The sequence below is a fragment of the Schistocerca serialis genome, chromosome 3, assembly GCF_023864345.2.
Source record: "Schistocerca serialis cubense isolate TAMUIC-IGC-003099 chromosome 3, iqSchSeri2.2, whole genome shotgun sequence".
In the NCBI taxonomy this organism is placed as follows: Eukaryota; Metazoa; Arthropoda; class Insecta; order Orthoptera; family Acrididae; genus Schistocerca; species Schistocerca serialis.
The window spans coordinates 271105797-271122564 of NC_064640.1; the positions used below are offsets into that span (position 1 = coordinate 271105797).

The 16768-nt window shown below is 43.7% G+C and overlaps 1 protein-coding gene across 1 annotated transcript in view; it reads left to right on the forward strand.

Moving 5' to 3' along the window:
- The window catches only part of LOC126470783 (plexin-B), a 1233199-nt gene that overhangs the window by 1107010 nt on the left and 109421 nt on the right, over window positions 1-16768 (forward strand). The window contains exon 7 of the mRNA XM_050098792.1: window positions 6271-6636. Coding sequence (XP_049954749.1) covers window positions 6271-6636 — 366 coding nt within the window. The remainder of the gene's footprint in view (window positions 1-6270; window positions 6637-16768) is intronic.

The following is a 16768-nucleotide window of genomic DNA, read 5'->3' on the forward strand; positions in this document are numbered from 1 at the left end:
GGTTTAAGTAGTTCTAAGTTCTAGGGGACTGATGACCTCAGATGTTAAGTCCCATAGTGCTCAGAGCCATTTTGAAGCTGATGCCTCACTTCCATGACTGCTAGAGCATTTGCATCTGCTCACACTTGCGTATTGCGGTAAATTATAATGCCGTCTCTTGTGAATCCTGCCCCGTCTGTAAATAAAATGCAGGCTGTGAAGTGAGGATCTTCAACGGACCTTATCTCAACAGGTACTGGTTTCTGGACATATCATTGTAGGAACTTTTCTTCAGGCTTTGACCGATACTACCTCCTGTAGGAGTATATCACCCTTGTTTTTAACAGCCTGTACACAACCCCTACCCTGTAAGTTGGAACTATGTGTACTGTTGTTTTCACGATCAGTAAAGTAGACAGTTACAGAGGGTTGACAAAAGTATGGAAACAGCAAATACCCAACACACTACCGTGCCCAAGACGGTGTACGAAACCCGTTGGCATTCAAAACAGCTTCCAATCGTCACAGAATGGACAAATACAAGTCTTGTGTGGTTTTAAGGGAATATTATAGCATTCCTTCTACAAAACAGCAGCAACTTCAAGTAACGATGATGGAAGTGCATAGCGATCACGCGCCCTTCTCTCCAAAGTAGACCACACATACTCAGTGCTATTGAGATCTGGAGATTGTGATGACCAGGGGAGATGCTAAAATTCATCCTCGTGCTCACAAAACCTAAGCGGTGCTAGCTGTGTGAACAGGAACACAGCGGCAGCATTGGGGAACAAACATTGCACTAATGGATGCATCTGACCCGCTAAAATGGCCACATATTCCTTGCACAATAACCATGGAGCCCATTGAGTATCACGATATGGCCCAAATCATCACCGAACGCCCACCATGTTTCGCTCTTGGGAACTAAACCCGGCCACAAGTTGAAAACAGTGTGAAGTAAGACTCAACCAACCAAATGACTTTCTTCCATTGATCCATAGTTCAAGTTTCATAACTTCAGCCCAAAGTTTCCCGCTTGCGGAATTTTCACCCCTGATGAGTGGCAGCAGAGTTCCAGCTCGCCGTGAAATTCCCTACTTCTGGGGCTCCCTTTATATTGTTTTAGTGCCGACAGAGTTCACGAGTGCGGCAGTCAGTTCTGCTGTGACTTTTGCGGCTGCCGTCCTCTTAGTTTTCGTCACAGTCCTCTTCAGTTCACTCGACATGCTCTTTCGTGCACGTTGTGCCTTACAAGGGGGCGCCGCGACGTTGGGATCACAGATTTACTTCAAAGTTTGTACACTTTTAGTAGGCCATTAAAACAACATAATGTGCGAGAAGTAAGGAGCATTACACTGGTAGTTCCGAGAAATTCGCCAGAGAATTTTTACGCATCTGGTATGTGGCTTACGTATCTGTGCGTAGATGACGAACGTTAGACGTCACGGTGGTCTAATGGTTAGCGTTCGACGTTTGTAAAACGAACGTGTGTGAGGCGACGGTGCGACTCCCGCTCAGATTTAATTATTAACCTATTTTCCATCACGGGTCATATTTTTTAATTTATATGACATTTGAGAGGTAATAACAAAAAACACTTGTATTTGCATGAAGTTTTAGTGAATTTCATGATATTTGACCCCTTACTACACTACTGGCCATTAAATTTGCTACACCAAGAAGAAATGCAGATGATAAACGGGTATTCATTGGACAAATATATTATACTAGAACTGACATGTGATTACATTATCACGCAATTTGGGTGCATGGATCCTGAGAAATCAGTACCCAGAACAACCACCTCTGGCAGTAATAACGTCCTTGATACGCCTGGGCATTCAGTCAAACAGAGCTTGGATGGCGTGTACAGGTACAGCTGCCCCTGCAGCTTCAACACGATACCACAGTTCATGAAGAGTAGTGACTGGCGTATTGTGACGAGCCAGTTGCTCGGCCACCATTGACCAGACGTTTTAAGTTGGTGAGAGATCTGGAGAATGTGCTGGCCAGGGCAGCAGTCGAACATTTTCTGTACCCAGAAAGGCCCGTACAAGACCTCCAACACGCGGTCGTGCATTATCCTGCTGAAATGTAGGGTTTCGCAGGGATCGAATGAAGGGTAGAGCCACGGGTCGTAACACATCTGAAATGAAACGTCCATTGTTCAAAGTGCCGTCAGTGTGAACAAGAGGTGACCGAGACGTACAACCAATGGCGCCCCATACCATCACGCCGGGTGATACGCCAGTATGGCGATGACGAATATACGCTTCCAATGTGCGTTCACCGCGATGTCGCCAAACACAGATGCGACCATCATGATGCTGTAAACAGAACCTAGATTCATCCGAAAAAGTGACGTTTTGCCATTCGTGCACCCAGGTTCGTCGTTGAGTACACCACCGCAGGCTCTCCTGTTTGTGACGCAGCTTCAAGGGTAACCGCAGCCATGGTCTCCGAGCTGATAGTCCATGCTGCTGCAAACGTCGTCGAACTGTACGTGCAGATGGTTGCTGTCTTGGCAAGGTCCCCATCTGTTGACTCAGGGATCGAGACGTGGCTCCACGATCCGTTACAGCCATGCGGATAAGATGCCTGTCATCTCGACTGCTAGTGATACGAAGCCGTTGGGATCCAGCACGGCGTTCCGTATTACCCTCCTGAACCCACCGATTCGATATTCTGTTGCCCGCATCTCGTGGTCGTGCGGTAGCGTTCTCGCTTCCCATGCCCGGGTTCCCGGGTTCGATTCCCGGCGGGGTCGGGGATTTTCTCTGCCTCGTTATGGCTGGGTGTTGTGTGATGTCCTTAGGTTAGTTAGGTTTAAGTAGTTCTAAGTTCTAGGGGACTGATGACCATAGATGTTAAGTCCCATAGTGCTCAGAACCATTTGATATTCTGCTAACAGTCATTGGATCTCGACCAACGCGAGCAGCAATGTCGCGATACGATAAACCGCAATAGCGATAGGCTAAAATCCGACCTTTATCAAAGTCGGAAACGTGATGGTACACATTTCTCCTCCTTACACGAGGCATCACAACAACGTTTCACCAGGCAACGCCGGTCAACTGCTGTTAGTGTATGAGAAATCGGTTGGAAACTTTCCTCATGTCAGCACGTTGTAGATGTCGCCACCGGCGCCGATTTTGTGTGAATGCTTTGAAAAGCTAATCATTTGCATATCACAGCATCTTCTTCCTGTCGGTTAAATTTCACTTCTGTAGTACGTCATATTATTAGTGTAGCAATTTTAATGGCCAGTAGTGTATTTTAAATTAAATTTAATTACCACAACAAACATATTTATAACTATCGACAAGGAAAAGATGAAACGCATTCTGATTTATACGATGCCATCTTACCGATGACGCAGGTTTTTCAACTTGCACAGTTAAAGTCATACCCCCAAAAATGTACTCCGATTTGCCAACAATGCGAAGTTTATTTCTGTCGACAAGTAAAAAACTTTATTAGCCCCATCAGAACGGTTCATTTCTGATAGACAAAGAACGAGAAATTGCTTCTTGTGAAGATGCTGTTAAAATTCATTCCATCATACATCACCGATTGTCAGCATCTATATTTGCCAAAATGTTGCGTTACTTGTGGTTTGCATTCAAACTATCTGAAGAAAGAGAAAATTTTCAAAATTTCAACGATGTGTGTTTTCCCTTAGAAACTTTGAACATTCCCTGTAAATGCGGGAAACCTGCGTTCGCTCGATGTAGCACATGCCGTTTCAGTTTATATTTTCCATGTCTGTATGGCAAATACCATCCTGCAATGTGTGATGTCGAGACCACATCCGACGAGTAATTGTATATTACTGTTGTAGTCTGCCATATTGTGACTCACAGTATTACTGATTATTAATAACATCATTCGCATCATAACACAAGTTTGACTTGCGCTTTCCAAAGTCGTCCCTCGTCCTTGAAAATTTAATTAAGAATAGTAAATAGTAAAATAACATATGAAATCCACTATAACTTACTGAAAATGCACGTGGTTTTTTTCATTGTATTAACTCTCAAATGTCGTACAAATTAAATAATATGACCAGTGATGAAAAATAGAGTAATGATTAAGCCTGAACGAGAGTCGCACCGTCGCCTCAGATATATGTTAGCGATTTTGGAACCCTCGCCTCAAATAATAGTTCAAAAGGCTCTGAGCACTATGGGGCCTATCGTCTGAGGTCATCAGTCCCCTAGAACTTAGAGCTACTTAAACCTAACTAACCTAACGACATCACACACATCCATGCCCGAGGCAGGATTCGAACCAGCAACCGTGGCGGTCGCGCGGTTCCAGACTGTAGCGCCTAGAACCGCTCGGCCAACCCGGCCGGCCCTTCGCCTCATCCATGACCTTCTCGTGACGCGCGAACGCTAATCACATGACCACAATGACTTTTTACGTCCGTCACCTTCGTACCGATACATCAGTTAAACAATAAACGCGGAAAACTTCTCTTGCGATTTTCTCTGAATTGCTGGAGTAGTGCACCTTACCGCTGTGGCCGAGCGGTTCTAGGCGCTTCAGTCCGGAACCGCGCTGCTGCTACGGTCGCAGGTTCGAATCCTGCCTCGGGCATGGATGTATGTGATGTCCTTAGATTAGTTAGGTTTAAGTAGTTCTAAGTCTGGGGGACTGATGACCTCAGATGTTAAGTCCCACAGTGCTTAGAGCCATTTGAACCATTTTGTTCTTTTAGTGGCCTACTAAATATGTACAAAGTTTGAAGTAAATCCGTGACCCCGACGTCGTGGCCTCTCCTTGTAAACGGGTGATGTTTTTCCGCTTTCCTTATATGCTGTGCAAATCTTCCATGTTAGCCGAGCGGTCTAAGGCGCTGCAGTAATGGACTGTGCGGATGGTCCCGGCGGAGGTTCGAGTCCTCCCTCGGGTGTGTGTGTTTGTTCTTAGGATAATTTAGGTTAAGTAGTGTGTAAGCTTAGGGACTGATGGCCTTAGCAGTTAAGTCCCATAAGATTTCACACACATTTGAACATTTTTTGAATCTTCTATGTGGTGGCTAATCGCGAAATACTTCAGCTACCTTGATTACGGATTCATCGACCATACTAGCAGCAACAGTTTTCCCACGATGGAATTCACTTACAAGGGAACCTCCCCATCGCCCCCCCCCCCCCCCCTCAGATTTAGTTATAAGTTGGCCCAGTAGATAGGGCTTGAAAAACTGAACACAGATAAATCGAGAAAACTGGAAGAAGTTGTGAGGAACTATGAAAAAAATTAGTAAAATATACAAACTGAGTCGTCCATGCGAAAATAGGCAATATCAAGGACAACGGGAGTCAAGGAGCGCCGTGGTCCCGTGGTTAGCGAGAGCAGCTACGGAAAGAGAGGTCCTAGGTTCAAATCTTCCCTCGAGTGAAAAGTTTAATTTTTTATTTTCAGATTATTTGACAAACTCTTATGTTTTCATCACTTTTTGGGAGTGATTATCACATCCACAAGAAAACCTAAATCGGGCAAGGTAGAAGAAGCTTTTTACTCATTCGCTAAGTGTACATGTTAGGTGGGCCGACAACATATTCCTGTCATGTGACGCACATTCCGTCACCAGTGTCGTATAGAATATATCAGACGTGTTTTCCTGTGGAGGAATCGGTTGACCTATGACCTTGAGATCAAATGTTTTCGGTTCCCACTGGAGAATCGTCCTTTCGTCTACTAATCGCACTGTTTTGCGGTGCGGTCGCAAAACACAGACACTAAACTTAGTACAGTGAACAGAGACGTCAATGAACGAACGGACAGATCATAACTTTGCGAAAATAAAGAAAGTCAAATTTTCAGTCGAGGGAAGACTTGAACCAAGGACCTCTTATTCCGCAGCTACTCACGCTAACCACGGGACCACGGCGTTCCTGAGCTCACAGTCTCCTTGATGTTGCCTATGTTGCGCATGGACTACTCAGTTTGTATATTTTGCTTATTTTTTTCATAGTTCCACACAACTTCTTCCTGTTTTCTCGATTGATCTGTGTACAGTTTTTCAAGGCCTATCCACTGTGCCAACTTATAACTAAATCTGAGGGGGGTGCGATGAGGAGGTTCCCTTGTTAGATTTGATGTAATGCATTCACAGCTACACAGAGGTCTGTTATCACCAGGACGTATTGAGGACATAGCAGAGGCGTCTCTCGTGGTTCAGATACAACAGTGCAACCTGGAGGCTCGACTAGCATCTGCATTTCTTGCAGTGTTTGCATATTTTTTGTTGAGCGCCTGCATCTGATCTGTGCGTGTCTACAGGTGGAGCTGACAATCCGCACGCTGCCCGAGCTGCCGGCGGGCGCGCAGTACCGCTGCGTGTTCGGCTCGTCGGAGCCGATCGACGCGACGGTGACGGCGTCTGGGCTGTGGTGCCGCACGCCCGCCGTGGCCGGCCGGCCCACCATCCCGGAGGGGCGCGATCACGTGCTCGTGCCGCTCTCCGTGCGCTCCTCCGAAACCAACAAGGACTTCGTCAGCCGCAACTTCGCCTACTTCGACTGCTCGCGCCACTCTACGTGCGCCGACTGCGTGCGCTGCCAGTGGGCTTGCAGCTGGTGCGTCTACGAGAACCGCTGCACGCACAACGCGACCGCCTGTCAGCGCACTGTCATCAGCGGCGAAAATGTGAGTGCTGCTACGCGCTGCGCAGCGAGCTACAATCCGACACCGGATCTGGCGCATTCGAATATCACAAACGGAGAAAAGACATCCCGTTTCGAGCTGCAAATCGACTCGCGCCGGCAGTACTCGTAACCACAACAAAAAGTTTTTGATTTTTTATTTCCAGGCGGTGATCACACAAAATTTGTCGTCTTTCGGTCTGTAATGACCGTCTTCAGATCTCTCAGGAACACGGAAGCAAAATACAGGGTGTCCGAAAAGTCTTTCCCTAATGAGAATTTCACTCTGCAGCGGAGTGTGCGCTGATATGAAACTTCCTGGCAGATTAAAACTGTGTGCCGGACCGAGACTCGAACTCGGATTTCCCGCTTATCGGGAGCGGTTGCTTTACCTTTTTTTTAATGATGAGGGCAACACAAACACCCAGTCCCCGGGCAGAGAAAATCCCCAACACGACGGGGAATCGAACTCGGGACCCAGTGATCCAGAATTTGGCATCCGAGCACGGCGCAGGGCCAGACCCAAACTCGACGTTTTTGAGATTCCCGATTCTCTCGCAATTTGTCTGCTGCTGGTGTGCGGATTAGCCGCGACAGCAGCTAAAACACATACTAGGGCATCATCATTTGTTGCAGGCGTGGGTGACGTTCCACATGTAGCTGAACACTTCCTGTTTCCTTAAATAACGTAACTATCCGGCGAACGGTCCGGACACATGGATGATGTCGTCCAGGATACCGAGTAGCATACATAGCACACGCCCGTTGGGCATTTTGATCACAATAGCCATACATTAATACGATATCGACCTTTTCCGCAATTGGCAAACGGTCCATTTTAACACGGGTAATGTATCACTATGCAAATACCGTCCGCACTGGCGGAATGTTACGTGATACCACGTACTTATACGTTTGTATTACAGCGCCATCCATCACAAAGCGAAAAAAGTGGTCCAACTAAAACATCCATATTTCATTACGTACTACACGAATATGTAATAAAAATGGGGGTTCCTATTTTAAAAAAACTCAGTTGATATCCGTTTGACCTATGGCAGCGCCATGTAGCGGGCCAACCATAGCGCCATCTGGTTTTCCCCCTTCAAGCTAGACGAGTTTAGTTCTTTGCAGTTTTTTCGTTTGATGCTTATTTCGTGAGATATTTCGTGAGATATTTGGCCCGGTTATTATCAATGGACCACCCTGCTCGCAGGGGAGCTTCTGTAAAGTTTGGAAGGTAGGAGACGAGGTACTGGCAGAAGTAAAGCTGTGAGGGCGGGGCGTGAGTCGTGCTTGGGTAGCTCAGTTGGTAGAGCACTTCCCGCGAAAGGCAAAGGTCCCGAGTTCGAGTCTAGGCCCGGCACACTGTTTTAATCTGCCAGGAATTTTCAAAGTCTTTCCCTGTTTACATAAATTGATAACTCAGGCTCGAAGTAAGGTACAAATATGAAACTGGTGTCTAATTGTTTACAAACTATCAAAGTTTTTTACACACATCAGTAAACTTCCACATGAGCACCCTTGGTAGCACGTAGCACATCTAGGCGATATTCAATTTCCGTCCACACATTAGCCAACATCACTGGAGGGATCGATTCAACGACTGTGGTTATCCGTTGCCGCAGGATTTCAAGATCTGGTACACGTGTTCGGTAGACCTCGTCCTTGACGTGACCCCATAAAAAGAAGTCTAATGGGGTTATGTCAGGAGAGCGGGGAGGCCAAACCGTTGGCCCATCACAACCAATCCATCGCCCAGGAAAGGTCATATCGAGATGGGCACGCACGTTCAAACCCCAATGAGGCGGTGCACCGTCTTGGTGAAACAAGACATCGGGGTGACACTGAAGCAGCTGAGGAACAGCATACAGTTGCAACATGTCCAGATACACTGCGGATGTGATGGTAGCCTCAGCGAAGAAGAATGGCCCGATAATTCGATCGTGCAATAGCGCGCACAAAACATTCACCTTTGGACTGCCTCTGGTGCACTCCGTGACCTCGCCAGGAGGTTGTGAACCCCAAATGCGCACATTATGGCGATTCACTACTCCACTGACAAGAAAGGTCGCTTCGTCGGAAAAGGCAGTTCGTCTGAGATAACCATCATCGTCCTCAATACGCGATAGCATTTCGACCGCAAAGTCATATCGACGTGTACTGTCATTGGGCAACAAGGCCTGAGCGATTTGCACTTTGTATGCCTTAAATAATAAACGTTTGTGAAAAAAACTTTGATAGTTTGTAAACAAGTAGACACCAGTTTCATATTTGTATCTTACTTCTAGCCTGAGTTATCAATTTATGTAATCAGGGAAAGTCTTTTCGGACACCCTGTACAGTTGCTAGATAGTCTTCATATTGTAAACAATAAATCAGGACTTGGAAGATCAGTTGAACGGAATGGACAGAGTCTTGAAAGGAGGATATAAGATGAACATCAACAAAAGCAAAACGAGGATAACAGAATGTAGTCGAGTTAACTCGAGTGAAGCTGACGGAATTAGATTAGGAAATGAAACACTAGAAGTAGTAAAGGAGTTTTGATATTTGGGGAGCAGAGTAACTGATGATGGTCGAAGTAGAGAGGATATAAAATGTAGATTGGCAATGGCAAGGAAAGCGTTTCTGAAGAAGAGAAATTTGTTAACATCGAGTATAGATTTAAGTGTCAGGAAGTCGTTTCTGAAAGTATTTGTATGGAGTGTAGCCATGTATGGAAGTGGAACATGGACGATAAATAATTTGGACAAAAAGAGGATAGAAGCTTTCGAAATGTGGTGCTACAGAAGGATGCTGAACATTAGATGGGTAGATCACATAAGTAATGATGAGGTATTGAATAGAATTGGGGAGGAGTTTGTGGCACAACTTGACTAGAAGAAGCGATCGGTTGGTAGGACATGTTCTGAGGCATCAAGGGATCACGTTTAGTATTGGAGGGCAGCGTGGAGGGTAAAAATCGTAGAGGGAGACCAAGAGATGAATACACTACGCAGATTCAGAAGGACGTAGGCTGTAGTTCGTACTGGGAGATGAAGCAGCTTGCACAGGATAGAGTAGCATGGAGAGCTGCATCAAACCTATCTCAGGACTGAAGACCACAACAACAACAACAACTCATGACGCAATGAAAATGTACTAATTTCACATATATAGAAAATATTAGCTAAAAATATGATGAAATGTACCTGACTAACGCAAACTAAGCCTAATATGACGAAGCCAAGGTGGCATCGACAAAAGACGTAAACAACAGTAGCTTGCCATCGTCGAACAGTTACAATACGAGGTAATACAATGGAAATCAGGCCACAGCGCCGGGAGAACGTCGCTACTGTTCACAGAAAACTGTGGTGCAGTTGCGATGCAAAACATGTTTGTGACAAACTCGTAAGGACTTGCTACTGTACACATATATAGGGTGTCCCAGGAGGAATAATCAATATCCAGGGATATAACAAGAACGACCATTCCAAACAAAAAAGTCTAGTAAACATGAGCTCTAACATGCATAACTTAAGAGCTATGAGTGCTGCTTCATCTTCGATTCTGTGAAACAAATCTCTTCTACTACAAGGTCTTTGCTTTCCGTGTTTTGAGACGTGGTAGTACGAATCATAACAGGAAAAAAAGTGACCCGTAAACATGGGCTCTAAAGGGCGTACGTTAAGAGGGTTTTCAACTTTTTTTTTAGGTGGATCAAACGATAAGTCAAACAATACTTCTATCGTTTTGTTCATCTGTATTTTACCTGCGTTAAAAAGTTTTTTGTCCAAAAATATTAAGGGGTTATTAAGCAAAATGGCGCCGAAGATCGTAATGAACGCCATGTACCGGTAGGCGGGTGGACCTGATTCACGTAACTGCGTGGTCTGAAACAGACCAGACCAAAAAAAAAAAATATTAAAATGTATGAGCCGGCCGCGGTGGTCTAGCGGTTCTAGGCGCGCAGTCCGGAACCGCGCGGCTGCTACGGCCGCAGGTTCGAATCCTGCCTCGGGCATGGATGTGTGCGATGTCCTTAGGTTAGTTAGGTTTAAGTAGTTCTAAGTTCTAGGGGACTGATGACCACAGATGTTAAGTCCCATAGTGCTCAGAGCCATTTGAACCATTTGAACGATTAAAATGTATGAGTGTATCTATGGTCAAAACCTCTGAAAAGTGAAAAAATGTCGTGCTGTTTGAAAAAAAAGGTAAGAAAAATCGGCTTTGTTTGGAGATTCAAATGTACGTAATAAATTGATATTTTGAAAATGGTTTAAGTTTTAGAGGTAGCGACCATAGCCAGTTCAGTTCTCTACGAAAATAGCTAAGTGTCATCACAATCGGCCGAGTAGTTTTTCGGCATCCAAATCAGTAAATTTATAGACTCGTTGGAGTTTTGAGTTTTCGCGCCAACATATATTTCCAGTAAACTGTCATTCGATAGGTCTTCGTGTACAGATGTGATTGCCTCCGAGCGCCGTCCGTAGGCGCTCAATGACGCGGGACTGCCGGTCCGATGATCGTGTATTTTGACTGTATTCACTAGTTTACGGGCGAAACGGTTTCGCCCACATGTTGTCCATAATATAAGGTATCGGAATATTCAATAAAATAACCGATTTTTTTGAAACTTCGACTATAAAACCCCTTAGGAGCTATGGACACTTTTTCATCTTCGGTGTTGTGAAACATATCTCTTCTACTGAACAAATGCTCGTAGCTCTTGACGTATGCATTTTAGACCCATGTTTACTGGGCATGTCTGAAGGACATTACAAAGTGAAGATACAGCAGCTGTGTCAACAGAGACATTGTAACCATCACTAATGTAACCATGTTTTGACGGGCTAAAATGACAATAAAATAGTATTTCTCTCTCGCTGTGCGGGAATCACGAAATGTGCGAGCGTAAGAGTTGTGGATTCCGTGACATGTGAAAGTTTGGGTCAGTCCTAGAAGTGTGCTGGAGCAGCCTAAGTGGTTAAGGTGACCGCTAGCGATAAGCTGGAAATCCGATTTCGAGTTCCGGTGCGGCCCAATTTTCGTTTGTCACAAACAGTTGACGTTAATCCGGATTCGCAAAACTCGAATCTCTTTCGTAATAATTACCACACTGTAAACGTCAGAGCAGTGTCTGAAGGGCATTTTAATGTGAAGGTACAAACACTGTATAGACACAGACATTGTAACCGTCATTGACACTGTTTATCTAATTAAATCAGGCGGTGTTGAAGGAAGTGGATTAGGAATGAGGCACGAAAAATAGTAGGTGAGTTTCTCTATTTGGACAGCAAAATAAATGGCGAAGGCAGAGTTATAGGAAATACAAAATTCAGATTGACAATAGCAAGACAAATGTTTACAAAAAAAGAGAAATTTTTTAACATAGAATATAAATTTAAATGTTAGGAAGTCTTCTCTGTAGGTATTTTTCTGGGATATGTCTTGTAAGGAATTGAAATATAGGCGAGAAGCGATTTTGATAAGAATAAAATAAAAATTTCTGAAATGTTGTGCAACAGAAGGATACCGAAGGTTAGCTGGGTAGATCGGCTAACTCATAAGTACTGAATAGAATTGACTAAAAGATGAAACTGGTTGGTGGGACACATTCTTAGGCAATAAGGAATTGTTTATTTAGCAACGGAGAGAATTGGGCTGGCAAAAGTCGTAGAGGGTGACCAAGGCGTGACTACAGTAAGCAGGTTCAAATTTATGTAGATTGCAGTTGTACAAAGATGGAGAGCCTTCCACAGGATAGACCAGCATGGAAAGCCGCGTCAAACCAGTTTTCGGACGACAAAAAGATATGATTAGATATTGCTGTGCTGTCCTCTGCACTTAAGTTCTTATTCTGAAAGCTTTTAAAATAAAAAGGAGAACCCACTGTCGATGCTGCAGTATAACGGACACATTATGGTGTGCAAACACGGAGAAAATTCGAGCTATGGCCGATACATTCGTCCTGAAAGAATCAGCAACTTTACTGATATTTTAAAAAAATTCTCGTTTATTTTTTCAATCTCAGTTGCACATTTTTAATTACATGAGATGTTTCGATTACTCTGGATAACCTTCATATGGAAGTAGTTGTGTCAGCAATCCGTTTTGTCTGTTCAGAATCTCATATCACAGTACTCTGATATGAAGTTGTGAATACGAAGATGTGTTGCTGGCGCAACTGCTTAAATCTGAGGTTATGAACAGACAAGATAGGATTTTGACGTAACTACTTCGATCTGATGATGATCCACAGTGATCGAAACATGTCACGTAATTAAAAATGTGCTACTGATACTGAAAAATAAATGAGAATTGCTACACCATTTCAATATGATCGAGCTTAGTTTTAGAGAACTTTCCCAGTAAGAATCCGTCTACCGTTTCCTTTCCCCAGAACTGGAGTCACGTATTGATGCAGCGTTATATCGTTCCGAGCTGTCTCCAGTCGGGCATCAGACCTGCGTGATTGATTAGACTGTCTTAACGCTGATGCCGCGGTGACATGCAAGTAAATACATGTCTCGAGCAACCAATTTGTCTTAACAACTGTTTCATGTGAGGCTCGGGGATCGTATTTATTACTTCGACTCGCCTGTGCGGGCATGTGAGTAAATCTCCGACCAGTCTTTCCTGTTGTCGCCAGTTAAGCATAAAGTCTTACCAAAACAATGTTGTTCGTTACTCTTTGGCCGCCAATTTTGGCGCTAATTGCGCTTAGAGAACTATGCTTGTGTTGCGCGATAAGTAACTTATATGTCTTTATCACCGTCCTCAGTTTCCAATTTGCCAGTGTCTTAGAAGAGTTTTGGAGCTGGTTTTTTACGATTATAGTGAGGGAATCCGCTTGCAGTTATTCATAAATGTCTGGAGATCGTTTTCATACGTGGAGTTTCAGTTATTGACTAAAGACATCGTTCTGAATGGCCTGGAGTTCTCGTAGCCTTGCTTTATAATATTTAACCCAAGCGCAATATCGTTAAAATTCTCGGTTACAGAGTGGTTTTTCACGATCGTATTTAGATTTTGGTGGAGTTCTTTCCTTTAAAGATATGCCAATAAATAATAGCATTTGGTAAAACATAACTCAGAGATACATTATTAAAGATGCCCAGTGAATTGAGTCGTCATTGATCGGTGTATTCTTTTTTGTGAGGAGAACATTGTCACTTTTTTTCTATACTTGATTTAACTACATTTTCTCTAAAGCAGTTTTGGACCAAGTTCAGTTCTTCTTGAAATTTTATAATAATGACGACGGTAAGACATCATAATAGCAGACCACAGTGCAGTATCATCAGTCCCTGAACGTCGTCCTTAGTGACCAGATATTTCATTACTGGTGAATTCTGAAACGAGCAGACTCAAAACTCAACCATCGGATATCGTTATTCGTAAAGGCGCACGACAACCAATGCACTGCCACGTATCATTCTTTTTGTGTGCCTAGAGTAAAATTAAAAAGACGTACGGGGAAAAATATAAGAAGAGTAAAAGATCATGATAAAAGAATGTTTGCGAGATATGCCGTTGCTGCTCGAGGAAAGAATAGATTCGGCTGAGGTCTTGACGACAAAAATGGATTGTATTATGTGGAAACGATACGGTTAAAATAAATATCCCCAACACAAAATTATTGTCTAGCGGTTCAAATGGTTCTGAGCACTATGGGACTTAACTTCTAAGGTCATCAGTCCCCTAGAACTTAGAACTACGTAAACCTAACTAACCTAAGGACATGACACACATCCATGCCCGAGGCAGGATTCGAACCTGCGACCGTAGCGGTCGCGCGGTTTCAGACTGTAGCGCCTTTAACCGCTTGAGTACAATTGTTCAAGTGTCTTCAGCAAGAAGAAGATTTCTGTATCTCAGTCTAGTAAACATTTAATTGTGTGTGTGTTCGGTCTGTCTGGCTTTGTGGTTGTGAAAACTGAACTTTTTGAACTGCAGAGGGGGTTGAATTAAGTTGAGATGTCGTGCTACACACGAGAATGGCATGTAAGGCAACATTTAATACCGCTGTTCGAAGAGCAGATGACGGGAGAGTCTATGGAACTCCGTCACAAGCAGACGAAGGCGACAAATTGAGTATGTAAAGTGCTCAACAATGAAAACATATTATCTGGAAGAGAGGCAGAGGAGGATTATACTATATGAACAAAATTTTGAGAAAACAAAGTTTATACAATTCTGTACAGTAAATGGCATAATACCATTGATAAACATAGACTATGAACAGATGTCTGTTACTGAGGCAGAATACTCAAATTTTCTGGGTGTGTGCATTGATGACAAATTGAATTGGAAGAAACACTTCGATGATCTGCTGAAACGGTTAGGTTCAGCTACTTATGCTATTAGCGTTATTGCAAATTTTGATGATAAATAACAGTAAATTAGTCTTCTGTGCTTATTTTCATTCACTTCTTTCATATGTTATCAAATTTTGGGGCAATTCGTGATTAAGAGAGAAAGTATTCATTGCACATAAGCGTGTAATCAGAATAATAGCTGGAGCCCACCCAAGATCACCTTGCAGACATTTGTTTAAGGAACTCGGGATATTCACAATACCTTCGCAATACATATATTCACTTACGAAATTTATAGTTAATAAACCATCCCAATTCAAAAATAACAGCGACGTGCATAGTTACAACACTAGGAGAAAGGATGATCTTCACTATTCTGGATTATATCTCACTTTGGCACAGAAAGGGGTGAATTTTGCTGCTACAAAAATCTTTGGTCATTCGCCAAGTAGTATTAAAAGTCTGACAGATAGGCAACCAACATTTAAAAGCAAATTAAAAGAATTTCTGAATGACAACTCATTCTACTCAGTAGATAAATTCTTAGATATGAAGTAGTAACGGTAAAAAAATTAATTATTTTGTGTAAATAAAACTAATTTTAAAGTGACACGTTCCACATCATTACGAAATGTTGTATTTGTGATCCATGGAACAAGGATTAATGTATGTATGTATGTAAATTGTGAAAGTTGTATACTGTCATAGTTACGAAGAGCAGTTTAAGAAATGTTCGAAGAGAAGACCTTCTGCTGAACAGTCTTCGAGTTGTTTACTAATTACATAAAGTAGTTGTCCGCCCATCCCCCTCAAAGAAGGCATTAGACCGATACAGATTATCTGTTTAAGACACTGGTAACCACTTCTTCGTTCTTTCCTAAATATTTTCCTGGTTCAGAGTCATTATTACAGCCATCTAGTTGCATCTCATACGCAAATTATGCGCGTTCACGATCATCTCAAGTCTTTTTATTGCATCGCTCGCCTTTTACTGATAGCAAAAAAAGCAAGGCCAAATTTTAGAGTGGAATCATGACTAAGAGAACCTGTCAGCGAACATCACGCGGCGCCCACTGTATATTATGGAATTTTTATTGAATCAATGGACGCCTTGTGCTGAGAAGCAGCGTCGGTTACTTGACCGCTGGCTGTGCGTAATACGGGTCAAGGAGTGGCCAAGCCGGGCCACGATAGCCGCTCGGCTATCGGAGAGTAGTGCACAGCTACCATACATCAGTGCCCGTGACGTAATGGTCTGCAATACCTTACGTCGCGCTACCGCCTCATCAGATGTACGCCCGTCACGATCGTCGTGTTTTAAGAAATAAATGAGCATCTCAGAAGGACAGATGCTCTCGAGATATCCGTGTGACGTCTGCCCTCCCTCCCTCCTTCCAACCCCTCCCCCAACCCCCCACCCCCAACTCTCTCTCTCTCTCTCTCTCTCTCTCTCGCTCTCTCTCTCTCTCTCTTACTGTTTGTAATGGATACCGAGTTCAGATGTGGGCGGGACTTTTTAACCTGGCAAACACGAATTACTCTTCGTGAATTCGAAATCTGGCGCCTCCGCTTCTGCTGTTAGCCGTCGAATTTGGAGATCTGCATCATGCCAGACAGCACATTTGCCCTGCGCCCAGAACTTCCATGGCAATGATTTGTGAGTTACATGAGCCCTTCGTGTTCTCTGCTGTTTTGTTTGCTGTTCTTTTGGAGCGAACTCCGGTATTGAAATTTAACTCAACTTTCTCAGACCTCCTGAATATTAGGTCCATTAAGGGCTTGGCTGAAGTCACTAGATTTTTGATCCGAGCTCCCACCCACACGAAATCA